Consider the following 18,129-nt stretch of genomic DNA (forward strand, 5'->3'; position numbering starts at 1 on the left):
CGCAGCCCCCCCCCCAACCAGGAAGAGCTTGGAACAGCCCTAGCCTGCCCCATGCAGATCCAGGGGCCCCATGCACTTCCAGATGAGCAGCAGGAAGATGGTGGGAGCCACCAGACCAGCGGCTCCTGGCTGAGCAGCAGCAGGAGACGCTCCCCTCCCTGCGCCCCCCGGACAAGCCACCACTCCGTCCCACACCCACTTCACCCCGGCTAGGCAGCCCCTACCCTAACCCCAGCCCCTTGCCTCCCTCCCTGAGGGGGCCTTGATCTGTTCCCCCACATCCCTTCCCTTCCCCCTCCCCTCCCACCACACCAGACTTACTAGCTGGAGGCAGGTCTCCATGCTGCTGGGCTGTGCTCCTCACCACCTGTGCTGCACTGTGGCTGCACGCATGCATGGACCATTTATCAGCCAAATTATTGGCCTGATATGGCCAATTTCCAATATATTAAATTTTCTTTATATCAGTGCCAATCCGATATTGGACCGATGTATCGGTGCAGCTCTAATTAATACTTTTTAAAAGGTAGTCATCACTCATTTCCAGCCTGAGGTCTGATACTGCAAATGCATAGGCACATAATTTTACACAGTTCTGTCATTTTTTTTGCATACAACACACCCCATAATAAGATACACATCTTGTTTATGAAAGGCAGAAGGAACTAAAAAACATCTTTCCTTGCAGTTAATAATGAAGTAGTAGTGGTTAGGGAGCTGAGCTTGCTCAATTTTTTGCTTTCTGTGAATTGTATGCAGGACTATTTATGCGTTTGCTTGGCATAAATTTAAGTGGCAGAAACTGTTGTTACTGTATTTTCTTGCTTATAATACATACCCTAATTTCCAGAAGCTGTTTTGGGGGGCAAGGGTTCAGGTTCTATGCAAGTGTTTGATTTCAATATAACTACTAAAAAATTAGTTATATACATACATAAGTTGGATCCTAAAAAAGTAATATGAGCACTTTTGTGTTCCACCTCAGCTTTATCCAAAAGTGCAGGTTTCCAATAAAATGGGTTGTTGTTGTTATTATTATTACTATTATTATCATTATTATCATTTTAGTAATGTTGTTGTTATTTAAAATTTCTTCTCCAATAAGTACTAAGATTGTTCTATAGCGTAACAAAAAACAAAATAGGAAACAACTATTATAGACAATCCTCTGAACATTCAAACACATAGAAGCAAAGAAAGTGATTAGGGAAGAGGAAAGTAATTATTTGGTGAACAGTTCTATTGTTATCAGCAATGAGAAAAATAGGTTAATGTTTTTTAAAGCAGGAGAGAGACTAAGTGAAATGGATTTAAAAAGAAGCAAGTTTCATTTTCATACTCATAATCTACCAAAGCTAAGGCATAATTTCCTGCTCATTTCGTAACAGGAACCCTATAACTGCTATGGTATGCCTCTGAGGGCCAACATTTTTGGCAGGCATGTCACAGATTAAGCCTCACACCCTGCCTGAGCATCACTCTGATCCCTTTTCCTTACTGGATATGCTAGTCTGCCAGCCCTGTGCTTCTGTCCTGATCTGCTGCTCTGCTTTTCGCTCTCTCTCTCTGATCTGCCACATGCCACATACAGAAGCTGCCAGTGCCCCTTGTGGGACACATGCCACAGGTTAGCCACCCCTGTAGTATGCTATGACAAATCTCAAGGTAATCTCTTAGACTAGGGACAGACATTACACATAAACCAGTTTAAGTGATCAGACACTAGTTTAAACCTATAACAGAACATAAGTTCAGTACACATAAACCAGTTTCAAAATGGCTGAAACTTGTTTAAGGTAAACCTGGTCGAATGTAATATCAGATTTAACTAATTTGGGTCAAACACAAATGCAATGTCTGTCCCAGACCCCTTCTTGGTTTAAGTTAAACCAGAGTCCCCCAGCATCCCAGATACTTTGCAGCCTGGGCTGGGCTGTCAGTTCCAGCAAGCAGGGCTGGCCCCACCCCTCTGCTCCCTAGCCAGAGCACCAGCAGAGACTGCAGGCACAGCAGGGTTTGTCTGGCTTCCCCAATACCCCCCTCATCCCCCGCGCCACTCACTGATCAAGCAGGGATCCCCCCCTCCCTCTCTCCCATCTCCCACAGCATGGACTCCAGCCCCACGGATCCTTGCCGGCACGTAGTATGCTAGCTAATGCTAGCTAATGGTGAGAGGTGTGTGTGTGTGTCTCCAGTTTCCTGGGACAAGACAAAGGCAGACAGGACAGTGCTGGCTTAGTAATGTCCCTCGTTCCTTCCTTGGAAAAAGCTGTTTAAGAAGAGCTTGAACTAATGAGAGAGGTTTTGTTTTCTTGATAGGGTGCTAAATGCTGTGTTATCAGTTCCCTGCTTTAGTTAAAGCACCCCCATTGCCATTTTGAAGTGCAGGGACACCAATATACAAGACATGAAGGCTGCTGGAGAATGCTAATTAGCATTCCAGCAGACTCGATTAATCACATCTCCTACAACGCTCTGTAATTATAGTGCATTGGAGCAGCCTCCCTGCATGTCTACAGGCACCCAAAGTGGCTTGAGGATACTTGAAACTTCACAGGAATATTCATTGTCTTGTGAGCATCTAGAACTGGATGCAAAGAAAGAAAGTGGTAATGAATGCTGTATGTGAGGGGTTTTATCTTGCTTAGTCTTCAATATGTCATCTACTCTAAATAAGTTTCTTTCTTCTAAGCTCCAGTTTTGCTGTTTAGAAAACTTATGTCCATATGTGCAACAAAAGTACACTTCCCAGTTCAGCCACAAAATCTTGATTGCATGACAGTTGTTCATTGGAAATTAGCAGAAACCACAGCCTTAATGCCTTTCCATTTTTAACTCATACCAGTACCAGGAGACTAAGAATAGACAGGCTTTGCAATGTGTCATGGAAGTCAGTAAATTTAAGTCATTTTAAACTGAAATTGAAACAAGTTAAATTTCTAAAGACCAATTCTGCTCTTAAAAACACTAATTACATCTAGATTTGAACTTCAGTTAGTGAAAGCACAATTTCCCTAATTACCCATTTGCATTTGTACTTGAACACACAAATTATCCCTATGCATTTTTTAATTCTTACCAATAAAAAATCTTTGCCAGTGTGTTAAACTGATCCACTGTTTTCTACCAATGCTGTTAATTATTTTCAGTTAAGAACTGTTGCATGAATCAAAAGAACTTTTCACTAGCAGCATGAATGGGAAGATCAACTAGTGGTAAATTTATTTATTTAATCAGTAGTAGGCCATTTCAGTTCTTACCACAAACTAATTAAACAAATTTGCCTTAGGTTTATTAAAACCAAATTTTAGCCTGATATATTAAAGAATATTGAATTCTTACATTTAAAGTATAATCTAAAATATGTTTAATTTCAATTTCTCCACAAACTGGAAATTCCTATTGCTCTACAAAATGTTCTGTAAATTCCTTTATGAAATCATGACACCAGCTATGTCATTCATAATTATCTTTCAACTCCTAGGCCTTTAATGGGTCATAAAAAAGAGAGAGAGCTGACTTGATTCATTCCACAGCAAAAAAAAAAAAAAAAAAAAGATAGGTATTCATCACTATTTCCCAAAATTTACTCCCATAGATATTCTAAATATCCTAATAATATTTTCTTGTCTGAAGTTATAATAAGTATTTTAACTTTCAATATGTAAAACCTGTTTTGAAGGCCTTTAGAAGAAGGCTTTATTTATTTTATGAATCTATCCACCATGTGATCTCTGTGAAAGCACATGCGCTCCAAGTGGAATTTTCAACATCTATGTTTGTTGTTTCTGCATGGAGCTATCATTTATTTTGTAAAAGGGGATGGGGGTGCAGTGGGAGAAGGATTACCACTATTTTACTTATTTTTAAATATCGTAATTATAAACAAAACCTCATTTATTACTTTTGTTTCTTTTGGTGATATATTTAAATATATGGCTATTTCTTGACATGCTATCATTTGTGTATCAACGGTAAAAATCCAGTTTATAGAGAAATCCAGAGGAGGGGTTAGAACACAACATAATCCTCTGAAACATTTAAGAACAACTTTGGAGAAAATATTAAACAAATTCTTACAAATTGTGGTTCTTAAATATCCCAGGTAATTTCTCAGAAGATGAGGCATATTTAACTGTAATTATTCTGGCCAAATTCCTATTCTGGTAGCTCAAATAAGGCCTACATTTGCCAGGAAGTTTTATTTGGATAGTTTTCTCTTCCTGTTCTAACCTGTTATGAATTAGTTCTGAATCCTGTTGATCTGCTCTTTTGTTCAAATATAACTACATTTAGAGGATTAGGAATGTATTCCCTAACATGTCATTTACCTTCAATGGAAATGTTTTTGTGCTACACAAACATTATCATTTTAACAGCAGTGCTGTAAATGGAGTAGAGGCCGGCATTTTAAGTTCTGTTCTTAGTTCCCAGGAACCATTCAGGATGACATATCCTGAAGTCTTTTGAAACCAAATTGTGAAGAGAAGAAAAATTGTTAGATTTCTGGCTGGTGACAGCAGGGTGAAGAGACTACTCTCTCTGTTGCATTAAAGCCCGCTGCCCGCTGTCATTCTGGGGGTGCAGTTTCATCAGGATACAGATCTGTAGCTGACAAAGGAGCAAACTGGGCATGAGAGGCAGGACTCCAAAGTCCTATGCCATGTACTACAACCCATGTACATTTTTCTGCTCTTAACCCCTCACCCCATTCTTGCAGAGATTTTACCTAAAAGGGTCATCATACTAAATGAACATAAAATGTGGATTATTTGACTATTCTCAAAATAGGAATCTGATCCAAATTTCCTTAGTATTTGATGAGAAAGTTGGGCCCTTCTTTATCTAGGTTCCCATTAGTTTGGAGGGGTGCCAAATTCATATTAATTCTGTCCAGTTTAACTTGGTTGAGTAATCAGCTAACTCTTTGCTCATGTGTTTTTTTCCTGAGCTATCACCTCTTTATATAACTATTTTTTCTGAACTGGCTTTTCATAGACGTGAAATTTTTTCAGTAAATTCCTCTGAAAATTTATTGTAGCAAATGTGCTATTATTTCCAGCTGTTTCTATCCAGAATTGATATTAAACACTGGAAGAAAAGAGCCAACCAGATCACTTTCTCTATCAGTCTAACGCAACTCATGGGAATTAATAATGTTCAAAATGCATATCAGATTGAAGTTGGAAAAACTTGAGTCAGAGATCTCAACCAGCAGCAGATGTTAAAGCTGAATACTGATCCAATTATTACCTCGCATTGCAAAAACTGGGAAAATATTCTGGCGGCCACAGTGACAGTGGCCTGTTTGTCTTCTCTCTGGGTGGCCTGTTTGTCTTTTCTCTGAATTTTGACTTACAGTGTCATTCAGGAAGAGGCACTTGGGTCACAAAGCCTCATAAAAAGTTCAGCCAGTGCTGGATGATACCACTCTTCCCAATATGCATTAAGAAATTGGACAGGAAGACCATGTCTATGTTGATACAAAATTAAAACAGTGCAAGGCTGGGACAACCAGATCTATTAACATTCTTGTTAGTGATCCATTTTGTAAGGGAATAACACGGCTCTTTTGGCAAATTTCCATACCAGTGCCTTAATCAGATGTGGTCTGATGTTTAAGGTGATATGAAATTATAACAATGAAATAACAAGAAACCCTAACCCTATCACTTGTTCACCAGTGTCACAACCCAAGGGTGTGATTTTTGTTTGTGTGTGCTTCAGCACTGCTAAATTATTTCCCGCCACTCGGAGCTTTCTTTGCAGGGTGCATTTCTTAGTTGCAAAGAGAAATGCATGGTGCAAAGGAGTTCCCGCCACCTGCATGCAAATTTGTGTCCCACTATTGGCCAGTTCTAAATTATTCCCACGTGGCAGCTAGTGATTGGCTTGCTAGCCGTATAAGAGGCTTGAGCGGTTTCTGCCCAAGTTGGAGGACTCCACAACCATCTGGAGGAGGAGAACTTCACGTCTCGTGAAGATCTCTAAGCGCTGCGGAGCCTATCGGACCCAGCGTATACCTTAAGAAGGCTATAGGGGTCTGATCAACCTCTGGCCTCTCCCCGTCGCCGAACGATCCCTCGACGAACCCCTTCCCTGCACGCAAGTTCCACGGAGCCTAGCAAACTTCGTGTGAGTGTATCCAGAGCTCTTTTCTCCGAGTTGTTTTCTTCGGTTGACACGACGGGCTCGTGTGTTTAGAGCCTTCAACCAGATTGGGCTAGAGGTTCACGTGGAAGGAACTCTTGTCCGCCTCTCTTCTTTTCTGTCTGTAACCGCAACTCAAGCAAGTTTTCCTGCCTGCACCGCAACCATCTTCGGTGTAAGTATAATAATCTTTAATCAACCGCTAAGCGTCCGTGCCTAATTCTAGTCCGCCGGCCTGCATTCCCTGACCCGCGTGCCAGGGCTGCTGGCCACAGCCTGCCGCGCGCCCCCGAGAACCTGGGACCGCTCCCGGCCCGCACAACCAGAAGCACTTGATGCAAAATAATGGATACTAACCACAGAATTTTACATAGCACTTCATGTTCTTATTACTGATGTTGTGAGATGAACGTCCTTTATCAAGACAACAGCTGTAAGGCTACTTACACATTGTCAGAACTAGTAAGAGCATTCAACTCTTGCCAATATCTGCTGTAAATTATGCTTCATATATTTTGCAGTGGTTTTTGAGGGCATCCAGTGATGCACAGCACTTTATATAGCCACTCCCACTTTTCCCAAAATCATACCACACTTGGGAGCTTGTTCAAGGCACTGGACAGCATCACCCTAGGAATGATCATTTGGAAAGATCTGACTCCTGCCAGGACTAAATATTCATAAAGCATGCTACTTTATTTTTTTGATCTGCTAGACAGCTCTTCTAACATAATATGGCTGGTAAGCAAAAGAATGTTTTAATTACTATAAAGGAAGAAGACAGAGAGGGAGAAAGGAACTATGCCTATAATGGATTTTTTCAGTGAAAACTTCTTCAGAAAGAAATCCCTGTAACCATGGTGCATTACCTTATTTTAAAAAGATTCACTTGGGCAAAAGTTTATCAGTATAAATAAAAGATCTGCTCATAATCTGATGATGACTGGAATAAATATATTTGCGCTGTTTCACACTGATGGGGAAGGCTACAGTGTGGACTTTCAGATAGAACATTATTTACTGTGTGTGTTTTCTCCAAATGCCAATGAAGTTATACAGATTAGATTACTGTACATTCCCAGATGATAATATTCAGAAAGTTCTATATTATTATGTTGGTTCACCTTCTTGACTTGCATCCAGAATTGGTGAATCACATATTTCTGGTTTAACCTGAGTGACCCAGCTGCCTGATTTCTGTTATTGCACTCCTAATCTCTGCAGACATACAACAATCTTGAGCTCTTGACCTCAGGGGACTGGTCCAATATTTCTCTCTCACAGACAGGAAGTAGATTGGACAAGATATGTGGTGTGAGTTTGAAAAATATTTGAGTTCATTGATGCGGTACCCTTCTTCCAGCTGTGTCCAAAAGCATTGTAGACTAGCCATCGCTTTATTAGTCATTGCTTTATTGGTTCTTTACTAACCATGTCAAGTGGCTGTTCGAGAGGACTTAGTGTGGAGGATTTCTCATATTTACTTTGCAATAGAATTCCTTTTCTGAGTTCTTTCTGCTAGTTATTTTTTATCAGCTCATTAGTTTATTGTACAATGAAATTGAACTTCAAAAAATACCTATAAAATTATTAAAAAGCAACGTCCTAGGGCATAGGACCTACTACCAAGAAAAACAGTGGTGGTGCTTGTGAAAACAGTACAATATGTGCAGCCAAAGTAGCAGCAAAAACAGGTTTTAGGTCAGCATTTAATTTCCGCAACAACATTGCAACTTTACTATTCAATTAATATGCTAATTCAATATCTCTACTCTGTGAACTGCATACCATACACATCCCACATGGATGATACCCATTGTTCTTTTATGGATGAAAAGAAGCATTTGTCTCTTGTTTAAATAATGTCATTTGTACTTACAAAATACCAAAATACATGTATGTATTCCTTACCTCTCCTAGATGGTATTAAGGCTTTTTTTGTTTTTTAAAGCAGAATTAGCTGCAAAATTAGTTTGCTGAATAAAGGAATGGTATGGCTGGGGAGGTGCATATGTACATCCTGGAAAACAGATGTGGTTTGGAGGTGCTCTGTTCTCTAGTGTCCTCTTTGCTTGCTTTTTTTGCCTTTTTTTCTGTGTAACAAGGTAGTCTGTGCCTTTAAGAGGGAATAGGAAGCTCTGTTGAGAAAGCCCAGCTGCAGGGCATTTGGAAAGAGGGAGTGTCCTGCTAGGAGCTTTAAAAAACTCCCAGAAGAGAAAGCAGGGAGAGGAGGAAGCAAAATGTGGTTGTAACTGCTTACTATAAGAAAGGAGCCAGATTATTGTGCTAGGAGCCAGGGCTAAAACGACCCTCCTCAAGTGGCTCGGACAAAGCAGGAGGATTTTTTGTTTGTTAGTTTGCAGGGGCCAGTAGGCTCGGTAACCTACTTACATCCCCCTAACTAGGGCTGTTGGGACTAAAGAGTTAAATTTCTAGAATGAGCCTGAGGTGCTACCTTGGGAAGCTATTCATTTTTAATGGGAAAGGACTGCACTAGCATGATACGCTTTGAAGCTGTAACTGTCTCAGACTGGTGCAGTGCTTGTTTGAACAACAGATAGATCTACTGCAAGATTTTTTTCCTTCTGTATCTTTGCTAGTGATTAAAAGGGACACTGGGCAAAACAGCACTAGTATGATATTCTCTGAATGGATTTAGATCCTTGCTCAAGAAAAAAACAAGCCAACAATGAAATACAAAAGTTATGAACCTGACAAAGCCAACATTTAGAGTTTCAAGATCAGTGAGAATATTTAATCCTGGAAACTGGAAATGAGTCTCACGCAGTGGTTTGGAAATACTGAATTGGTAAAAATCAGAGAATTAACTTCTGTTCTTCTTGTATTCAGCCTGGAGAGAAGAATCTCCTGGTTGCATGGTGTCTTCATGGAGACACATCCTTTGCTGTCCAGAACAAAGTTTTGTTTGCTAATTCTGTAATTGGAAACAATCACAATTTGTCTTAGTTTCTTATTAAGGGAAGTTAAGGTTTCTTCAGTATATTACAGACAATCTAGTACTTAGAATTTCAATTAATTCACTCTTTTAGCTTCTAGGTTGTATGGTCTCCTGTTTCCATTCCTCCTTGCTATTCCATGTTCAGTTCACCTTTTAAAGGTGTCTGGCCCTAAATGATGTGGGATAATGGCTACCTCTGAAATCACATCCCTCCTTGTGACGTACTGTAATAGCTGAGATTGGCACAGAGGCTTATTCTGGAGACCCTAAGTATAAACAAGACGGAGCTGATTGCTAGGCTTTTCCTGGATGGTGTCCTACCTTTTGAATTATCCACTCTCAGCCGGGGTTTATTAGCTTTCTGGCATACTGTAATTTTTATATTTGCTTTTCCTCAGGCTATTAAGAAAAGGGGAGGGGTATGGAATGACGTTTGTGAGTGCTTACATTCATGACTCTTTTTATGTACTTGTTTCATCCTGTGGGGAAATATGGTATAAACAGCCAGAGTTTAGTATGAATACCTTCATATTTTTATTTCTTCAAAGAAATGAAGTATTTGTGCCCCCCAGAGCTCTCTTCATGTTTTCTCTTTAAATGCATCAGCAACCTCATCTCCCTGCAGCCTTCAGCTACCACCTTTGTCAGAGAGTTTCAAAATACATTATTTCTGACCTTCTCCCTATGTCTGAAAAAAGTTGTTTGTGCTCAAAAGTTTGCAAAGAACAACTTTTCCACACAGTTACCCAAAGAACATTGTCTGCTTATTTCTGGCCAGTTCATTCTTGGTCAGAAGCTCTTGACCCATCCATCTGACCTCTCCATTTGGAAGTGTTGCCAACAGCCTTGCACTTAATGGCCATGTCCACACATGCAAGCGCATGCACTTGCAGCAGCTCAAATAGCAGTAGCACAAATTTGTGCCAGAGATTTGTGCCTCAGCACATGTGCCTGAACATGCACTTTGGTATGGGGCAAATTGTGCCGCTTGGGGCAAACTGACCCTGCCCAGCTCCTCCCAGATCTTCAGCCAGAGGGATCCAGAGGCTGGGGCCAGTACCTGTGCTGGCCCCAGCAATATAAAAAAATGCCCTGGTAGGCAGCTCAGGGCTACTTGCCCTGTGGAGCTTCTGAGGCCCAGCCAGTTGATATATGGGAACACTAGCCCCCTGTGCCAGCTGGACTGCTAAAGCACCCAGAGTGGCCCCTGCCCCCTCTACCGACTGCAGCAGTCTGGCAGCAGGGGCTGCTGCCTGGCTGTTACCTGCTGCCACCTGTGACAGCATCCAGCCCCTTGGACCTGCAGACATGGATGGGGCCACACAGCTGCCTGTGCTCTGGTACAGACACTGCAGCAGAGCTGCCTGCACCTCTGAGCCAGCTGCCAGTGGACTGTGGCTGTAGAGTTGGCCTTCATGCGGCACTGCTGCCATGTGTGCCCTAGCCGTGCAATTTGGGCATCTATTGCCTGGAAGATGTGCTCATTGCAGTGGCCTGCTTGGAACTGTCTAATAGGGCTGTGCAAAATTTCGGCAGCCATTTCATTTCGGAGGTGTTTCAGTGCCGGAACACTGAATCCAAAACTAAACGGAAGACTCCGAAACATTTCTGAAATGAAACCATACAAAACATTTCAGAAATGTTTCAGATGTTTTGGAATGTTTTGGAGGCGGGCTTGCGGGGAAACAGAAACTCAGAAGAGGGAGGAGGAAGAGGGGGAAGAAGAGGGGGAGAAAGGACTGCTCTGATATTGACATCTGTAGCTGGCCAGTGTCTGCGATCTGTCCCTGAGGTCCCTTCCAATCCCAGTGCTCTGGGGGAGAGATGGCAGCCTGCTGTCATCCCATACACAGATCCAGGGGCCCATGCCCTGCAGGAAGAGTCTGGCACAACCCTGCAGCCTTCCTTTTAAAGGGCCGGGAGGCTGGGGCTGGGCAGAGCAGCCATGGGGGGCTTTTCCTGCAGTTCCCCCACTGGGGCAGAGGCAGGCACAGCCAGAGGAGCCACGGGAGACGCCCCCATGGCTGCCCAGCCCAATGGCACACAGCTCCTTCGTGCAGTGCCGGGAGCCCCAGATGGTGGCAGGAGCCATCCTGGTCCTGTCTGAAGTTGAGCGTCATTGGGCCAGGCTGACTCTGTTCACCATGTGCAGGCCCTGGGTCTCAGACAGCATCATGCCACCACAGGGCTGTGCCTGCAGCAAGCCATGAGTGCCCCGACAGCCTGGCTGGCTGCTGCTGCCAGCACCAGGGACTGTATGCTGCAGGGGAGTGGAGGGGTGGGCGTGTGGCTGCCCCCACTCAAACTCCCCACACCTCTCCACACCCACCCACAGACCCCACATCCCCTCCACACTCCCCACATCCCCTCCACACTCCCCACAAACCCCACACCCACAGCCCCCCACAAAAACCCCACAGTCCCCCCATGCCCATGTCCCTCCTTCCCGAGAACAGAACCTGGGTCTGAGCCACTGCTGCCAGGTGACACTCTGGCCAGGTGCTAGAGTGTCTTCTTGGAGGACTCAGCCTCTGGTTGCCTCTGGGCATGCTCCAGGAGCATGCCCTGCTCCGCTTTTATCCAGACATCTGACTCCCCAGGTACCTCTGCATTTTTACCTGCATTGCTACACCCCCTTTCTCCACCACCCCAGCCTGTCCCTCACCCCCTGATGCCTCCATTTCCATTTTAACTGACTAGCTTTCTTGCCTGCATTGCATGCCAGCCTCTGGCTTCTTTACTATTCCTTCCATCCAGGAACAGCACACACACCAACTGCAGATGCTTCCTCAGCCTGACAAAAGGTTTTTCAACCCAAAAGCTGGCATCCCAGGCACTTCAGCTCATCTTCCCTCCAGCCTCCCAACCCCACTGCACCCAGCAAGCCTCAGGCCTGTCAAAGATGTGATGGGTCTGGGCTTTCCCCAGCCAGGACTGTGTGCATGTGTGTGATGGCTGGAGGTTATAGCGCCTCCTACTTGCCTTCCACCAGGGGGATTCTCAGTCCTGGCATTTCCTGGGGCTGCCGCACCGCTGGCAGTCCCACCAGGCCTTCTGACCCTGGCAGAGTGCAGTTTTAGTGGTCATACTCAGGACCTGGGGTCTCCTCCTTCCCCGTAGCCCCAGCCCATACCTCCAAGTTCATCCTGGCATGGGAGCTCAGCAGGGACATGTTCTTCCTCTGCTGGCTGGTGATGCAATTAGTGACCCTTCCAGCTCTTGAGAGTGGGGCATTAAATGGCTTTTAAAAAAAAAAAGGAAATAGGTGCAGATGCAGTGAGGAGAATGGCATTCACTCTGTCTGCACCTGGAGCTTGGGAACCCTAGCAGAGGAACCTTCAGGAACACCAGCTGCTCTACCAAACCAGGATCCAAGGAGGTGTGGTGGGGTGTCACTACATCACCAGTGATGCTGAACACCCTCTCACTTAGAACACTGGTCGGTGAACAAGACAGGTGTTCCCGGGCAACCGTGGCCAGATCTGGCTACATCTGGCTGTGGCTTGCCCAGTAGGCCAAGGGATTGTACAGCAGCAGCTCCGCATCCTCAGTGAGATAGGCAGCCACCAAGGCCTGAGTGCTACCTGCCTGATTGTGGGGTCTGGTGCTTCTGGACACTACCATGGAAGCCATGCCCTTGGCCCACATTGGCAGCTCCTGTGGTGGAGGAGGAGACTGTCCCATGCCAGCACACCATCCAGCAGCCAGTGGATCCCCTTCTTCCATGTCTCCCTGCTTCTGCCTTTCTGCCTCCCCGACTCTCTTCACCAGCACCTTTGTCCACTGATTCAGGCTTCAGCTGCTGCATATACTGCCCACATGGTGGCTAGCACATGGACTGTACTGGACTGCAAGGGATCAGGTCGTTTCCTGATGCCCTTCTTCAGCCGCCTCACCAGTGCCTACATGTCTGGTGACAGTGGCTTGTCCCACCCAGGAACATTGATCCCCTGGAAGCTCTCCATTTGGCTCTGAAGTTCCCTTATGACAGGGATCACCTGGCTAAGGAGGGCATCGCCAGCACTGAGGGTCTCAGTGGCCTCAAGGAAGGGCTTGAGGACCACCAAGATCTGGGAGATAGTATCTCACTCGGCTCTCTTAAGGGGGTCACTGATCCCAATCTCCCCGAGAAAGGCTATCTCATGGATGGCCTTCTGTTGCTCCACCAGCCTCTTGAGCATCAGGTATGTGGAGATCCACCGAGTCTCCACATCTTGCATGATTTTGTGCTGTGGGATGTTCTGCTGTGCTTATTTGTCTCGCAGCATCTTGCCCCCCTTGATGCTGTAGTGGAAGTAGCCTGCCACCTTCCTGCATTTCAAAATGAGCTTGCTGGTGGTGGTGGCGCACTCACCAGCAGCCCTGTTCCCCTCCAAGTCATACCTGACAATGAGGTGGAACTTGTGTGCCACACAGCGGATACCAACAAAGTTGGCATCATGGGCCACCTTGACCGTGTTGGCCCCATTGTTGGTGACCATCAACCCGCAGATGAGCTTGCCCTGCCCAATGAGCCACCCCTGCACCAAGCAGTTCATGGCCCCCATGATCTCCGTTGCTGTGTGGAACTCATCCATCACCTTGACTTGAAGGAGAGCCCACTGATGACCTGACTGGTCGTACCAGTGCCCTGTGAACGAGAGGTATGCATGATCTCCGCCTTGGCTGCTCCAGATGTCTGAGGAGAAGTGTAAGGCCACCTGCAGACCTGCCTTGCACAGCGCCTCCCTCAAGTACTCCCTGATTGACTCATACAGAGAAGGCACCACCGTCTTGCTGAAGGTGGTACATGCGGGCACGTGGTATGATGGGGCCATGAGCTCCATGAGCCACCTGAACCCTGGCTGCTCAACTAAGGAGAAGAGCTGGTCATCCACAGCAAGTATCTCCCCAATGCTCTGGGTGATTTTGCTCAACCTTGCAATGTGCCCCACTTTCTGTCCACCTTTCCCTCACTGTTTCAGGTTGGCCTGCCTCTGCTTTGGGGGGAACAGGGGCTTTGGAGGGAGAGGGGGACTTCCCTTTGGGCATGCTTCCACTGGTGACAAGCTGAGGAAGAGCAAGGGCAAGGGGGTAGTGCCTATGGAGATGCATCAGCATCCCCATGGTGCTCATGTGTTTTGTTCCCTTGCCTCAGCTGGTTTTGGCTCAGCAGTGCAGGCAAATAGTGTATGTGGGATCATCTGCCAGCTCAGAAAAACCCCAGATCATACTACCCACTTGCTTCTGGGTTGCGGGTGCATGTGTGGATGCTGCAATTTCCTCCTCCTCAGCAGGCAGGGGCACAGCAACAGGAGGAGCGGGCTCAGCTGAACCACTTCCCTCAGCATCCTCTACCTCAGCCTCCTCTGAAGTGCCTTCTAGGGAAGGAGACCTTGTTCTAGGGGCAACTTGAGGGGTGTGGAGCACAAGCTCAGATGATTCCCCCTCCTTCCCCAGAATTTCCCTTGCTAGGGCACTCAGATTCAGATTCAGCTCCAACTCTTCCTCTGCCACTGGAAGGCTCAGCATGGGAAGTGAAATGGCAGTGAAGGAGACTGTCATGCTGGTGCTGCTGCTTGTTGTCATGGTGGTAGTGGCAGGGGTTATGGCTGTTGCTTTTGGAAAGGATGCAGACTCAGGCACAGGCAGTGGCACTGGCACTGCTCCCCTCTCCTTGCTGCCTGTAGAGCTAGTGGAAGCCTCATGCCTGCTTGTTGTAGTAAAGAGGCTGTGTCTCAGTTTGGGAGGGGGGGAAACTTAGCTCCCTCTGCTCCCTCTTCCAACCCTCCCAGCATGCTTTATAATGTGTTTCATAGTGTCTTGTTTTTGCCTTGGTGTGCTGGAAAATCTCTCTCTTTTTCTGTGATGTTATCTGTCTGATTTATGTAATATATGTAGCTATTAAGATAATTGTATGTATGTGTATTTATGTAATGCATGCATGTTTGTATGTATGGATTTATATAATAGATCAAATTAAAATATATAAATGTATGTGTTTTCCTATATAAATTCAATATTATAATATGCAATATAATTATGCTGTGCTTCCCTGCACAGCGAATGGAATGCACACTGTGAGAGAAAGCACAGATTTGAATTAATCAAAATAGATTAAACGAAAAAGAGGATTTTGAGGGAGGAATAAATTGAAAGGAATCAATCAACGAATATAATAATAAAATAAAAAGGTATAGGAAGAAAGTAAAAGGTATTGCTGAATCCCTGTTGCTAAGCTAGCAAGCAGGAAATGAATGGTAGCCTTTGTAGTCTAACACTGCTGAGCTTCTAGAAGACAGCTCAGTAACTGACCCCAAGGCAGAAAGCATCCCAGTTCAAAAAATGCTGCTTTTTATGCTGTTTTTCCATCCCAGTTCCAGAGCACTGGGATTGGAAGGGACCTCAGGGAAGGATCACAGTCACTGGCCAGCTACACAGTCAATAATGAGAGCAGTCCTTCCCCACTCCTCCCCCTCCCTCTCCTTACTTTCTGTTTCCCTGCAGGCAAGCCCAGCTTCAGCTTCAAAACTTGAAATGTTTCAAAACTTTTGAAATGTTTCAACAGCCCTCATTTCAAGACTGTTTTGAAGCCCTTCGTTTCATTTCAATTTCGCTGTTTAGAGCTCAAAACGAGTCAAAACAGCGTTGAAATGAAACAGCCAGCGAAATTTCACACAGTCCTACTATTTATTTGTCCAAGTTTCTACTTCTTTTAAGCTTACTATTTATGATTTAGTTTACTGAGTAGTTCCCTGCTAGGCCAAGCTGGTCTGCCATACTTGATAGTCTTCCTGCGCATCAGGATGGTTTGTTCCTCTACTCTCAGTAAGGCTTCTGTAAAGTACAGGCAGCTCTCCTGGATTCCGCTTCCCCTCAGTCTGGCTTCTCAGGGAATCCTGCCCATGAGTCCCCTTGAGCAAGTTAAAGTCTGCTTTTCTGAAGTCCAGGGCCCATACTCTGCTGCTCTCCATCCTTCCTTTCCTCAGGATGCTGAACTCAATCATCTCATGGTCACTGCTAGCCCAGTTGCCATCCACTACTACATTCCCTACCAATTTTCCCTGTTTGTGAGCAGCAGGTCAAGAAGAGCACAGCCTCTAGTTGGCTGCTCCAGCACTTGCACCAGAAAGTTGTCCCTGACACTGCCCAAAAACTTCCTGGATTGCCTGTGCACTGCTGTATTGCCCTCTCAGCAGATATCAGAGTGATTGAAGTCCCCCATAAGAACCAGGGTTTGTGATTGGGAAACTTTGCTAGCTGTTTGAAGAAAGCCATATCCACCACATCCTCCTGGTCTGGTGATCTATTGCAGACCCCCACCATGACATCACCCTTGTTGTTCTCCCCTCTGATGTTTCCCCAGAGACTTTCAACAGGCCTATCTCCAGTTTCATACTGGAGCTCTGAGCAATCATAGGGCTCTTTTATGTAAAGTGCAACCCGTCTTCTGTCCTGCCTGTCCTTCCTGAACGGTTTGTACCCATCCATGAGAGTGCTCCAGTCATGCGAGCTATTCCTTCTCCAGTGGTCCTATATAAGATTGTATATAGATATTAGAGAAAGAATTACTTTTATAATATTTTCTAACACAAGAGCCTGCTTTTTGTATCTGTAAACATATGGGAACTTTTATTTATAAACATAGCTAATAAACATTTTGAGAGCAGTGCATCCTTAAGTCTCTGGTAGGATTAGAGTGCAATGATATTAGAGTTACCACAGCAGAATTTAATTGAGTGTCCTCTTTCCAGTAAAAGATCTTCTTGCAAAAAATAATGTCCCTGATGTTCCCTGTTGGTTTATTTCATGGCAGAGGACCATTGCCAAGCTATTCCCTTTTAAACTGGACCACACTGAAGGGTGGCATATGAAAAAGAGCAGTATTTTTCTTTTCTACTTTTCTCCTTTCAAATGGCATTTGTAAGTTTAAAGAGTTCTTAAAACATCCTTCCTTTTCTGTGTTCTTGTGTCAAGGTATTTAGCAGAATGTGCAGCTTTGATGGAAGCTGTCAGGCTGCTGTGAGCACTTCTGCTACGTCCCCATACTTGCAACTTCTGGACTGTCAACTGTGCACCTTAGCACCTCTCTCACCATAGGATAATGTTCCTTGATGAACTCTGAAGGTTGCATTTTAATTCTTTAATAAAATACTAGGGCTGCGTGATGCTTTCGGTGCTGATTCGATTCAGAGGAGATTCGGCCTGATTCAGTAGCCGAATCTCCAAATCCAGATCGAATCAGGGGCACAATGAAAAGGTCTGAACTGATTCAAAGATCTCCAGATCGATTCAGAAAAGATTCGGAGAGCTTCGGCAATTTGGGCAGTCCCTGCCTGCTGCAGCAGGGAGCTGGAGCCAGACTTGGAGCTGGTAAATAGGGGGAGGGGGGATGCAGGGGGCCATTGGGAGACCCCTTCCAGGCCCCGTTCCCTGCCTGTTCCCCCAGCCCCCTGATGCCTGAAGCCCCGCCCCCCCATGGCTGCCCCCTCTACCCCAGCTCCCGGTCCTTTAAAAAAAGCCCCAATTCACCAGGTACTGCCCAGCAGGGGAGCAATCCCTGCTGCCCCTCAGTGCCTCATGCTGCATGGGGGGCTCTGCCATGAGCCGCCCAGCTCCCCCATGGCTGCCCTGCCTGCCCCAGCTCCAGCCCTTTAAAAAACAAAACAAAACCCCCAGATTCACTGACTCCTGCAGTGGGCTTGGGGCTTCAGGGGGCTTGTGGAAGAGTCCCCCCATGCAGCATCGGGCAGTGGGGGGCAGCAGAGATCGCCCCCTGCCAGGCAAGAACCAGTGAGTCTGGGGGGGTTGTTTGGTTTTTTTTTTTTTAAAGGGCTGGATCTGGGGCAGGGGGGGCAGCCATGGGGGGGACTGGGACAGTGGGGGAGGTCGGGGGCTCATGGCAGAGCCCCCCACGCAGCATGGGGCAGTGGGGGGCAGCAGGGATCACCTGCCCCCTGCTTGGCAGCACCTGGTGAATCGGGGCTTTTTTTTTTTTTTCAAAGTGCCAGGGGCTGGGGCAGGTGGGGCAGCCATTGCCC

General features: G+C 45.6%; 1 protein-coding gene across 1 annotated transcript in view; it reads left to right on the forward strand.

Annotated features, from left to right (window-relative positions):
* The first annotated feature begins 6,832 nt into the window (after window positions 1-6,832).
* Window positions 6,833-18,129, forward strand: part of FAM227B (family with sequence similarity 227 member B) — a 51,877-nt gene continuing 40,580 nt past the window's right edge. The window contains exon 1 of the mRNA XM_006029044.1: window positions 6,833-6,891. Within this exon, the coding sequence (XP_006029106.1) occupies window positions 6,885-6,891 (7 nt within the window). The 5' untranslated portion in view covers window positions 6,833-6,884. The remainder of the gene's footprint in view (window positions 6,892-18,129) is intronic.

The sequence above is a fragment of the Alligator sinensis genome, unplaced genomic scaffold (genome assembly GCF_000455745.1).
Source record: "Alligator sinensis unplaced genomic scaffold, ASM45574v1 scaffold814_1, whole genome shotgun sequence".
Taxonomy (NCBI): domain Eukaryota; kingdom Metazoa; phylum Chordata; order Crocodylia; family Alligatoridae; genus Alligator; species Alligator sinensis.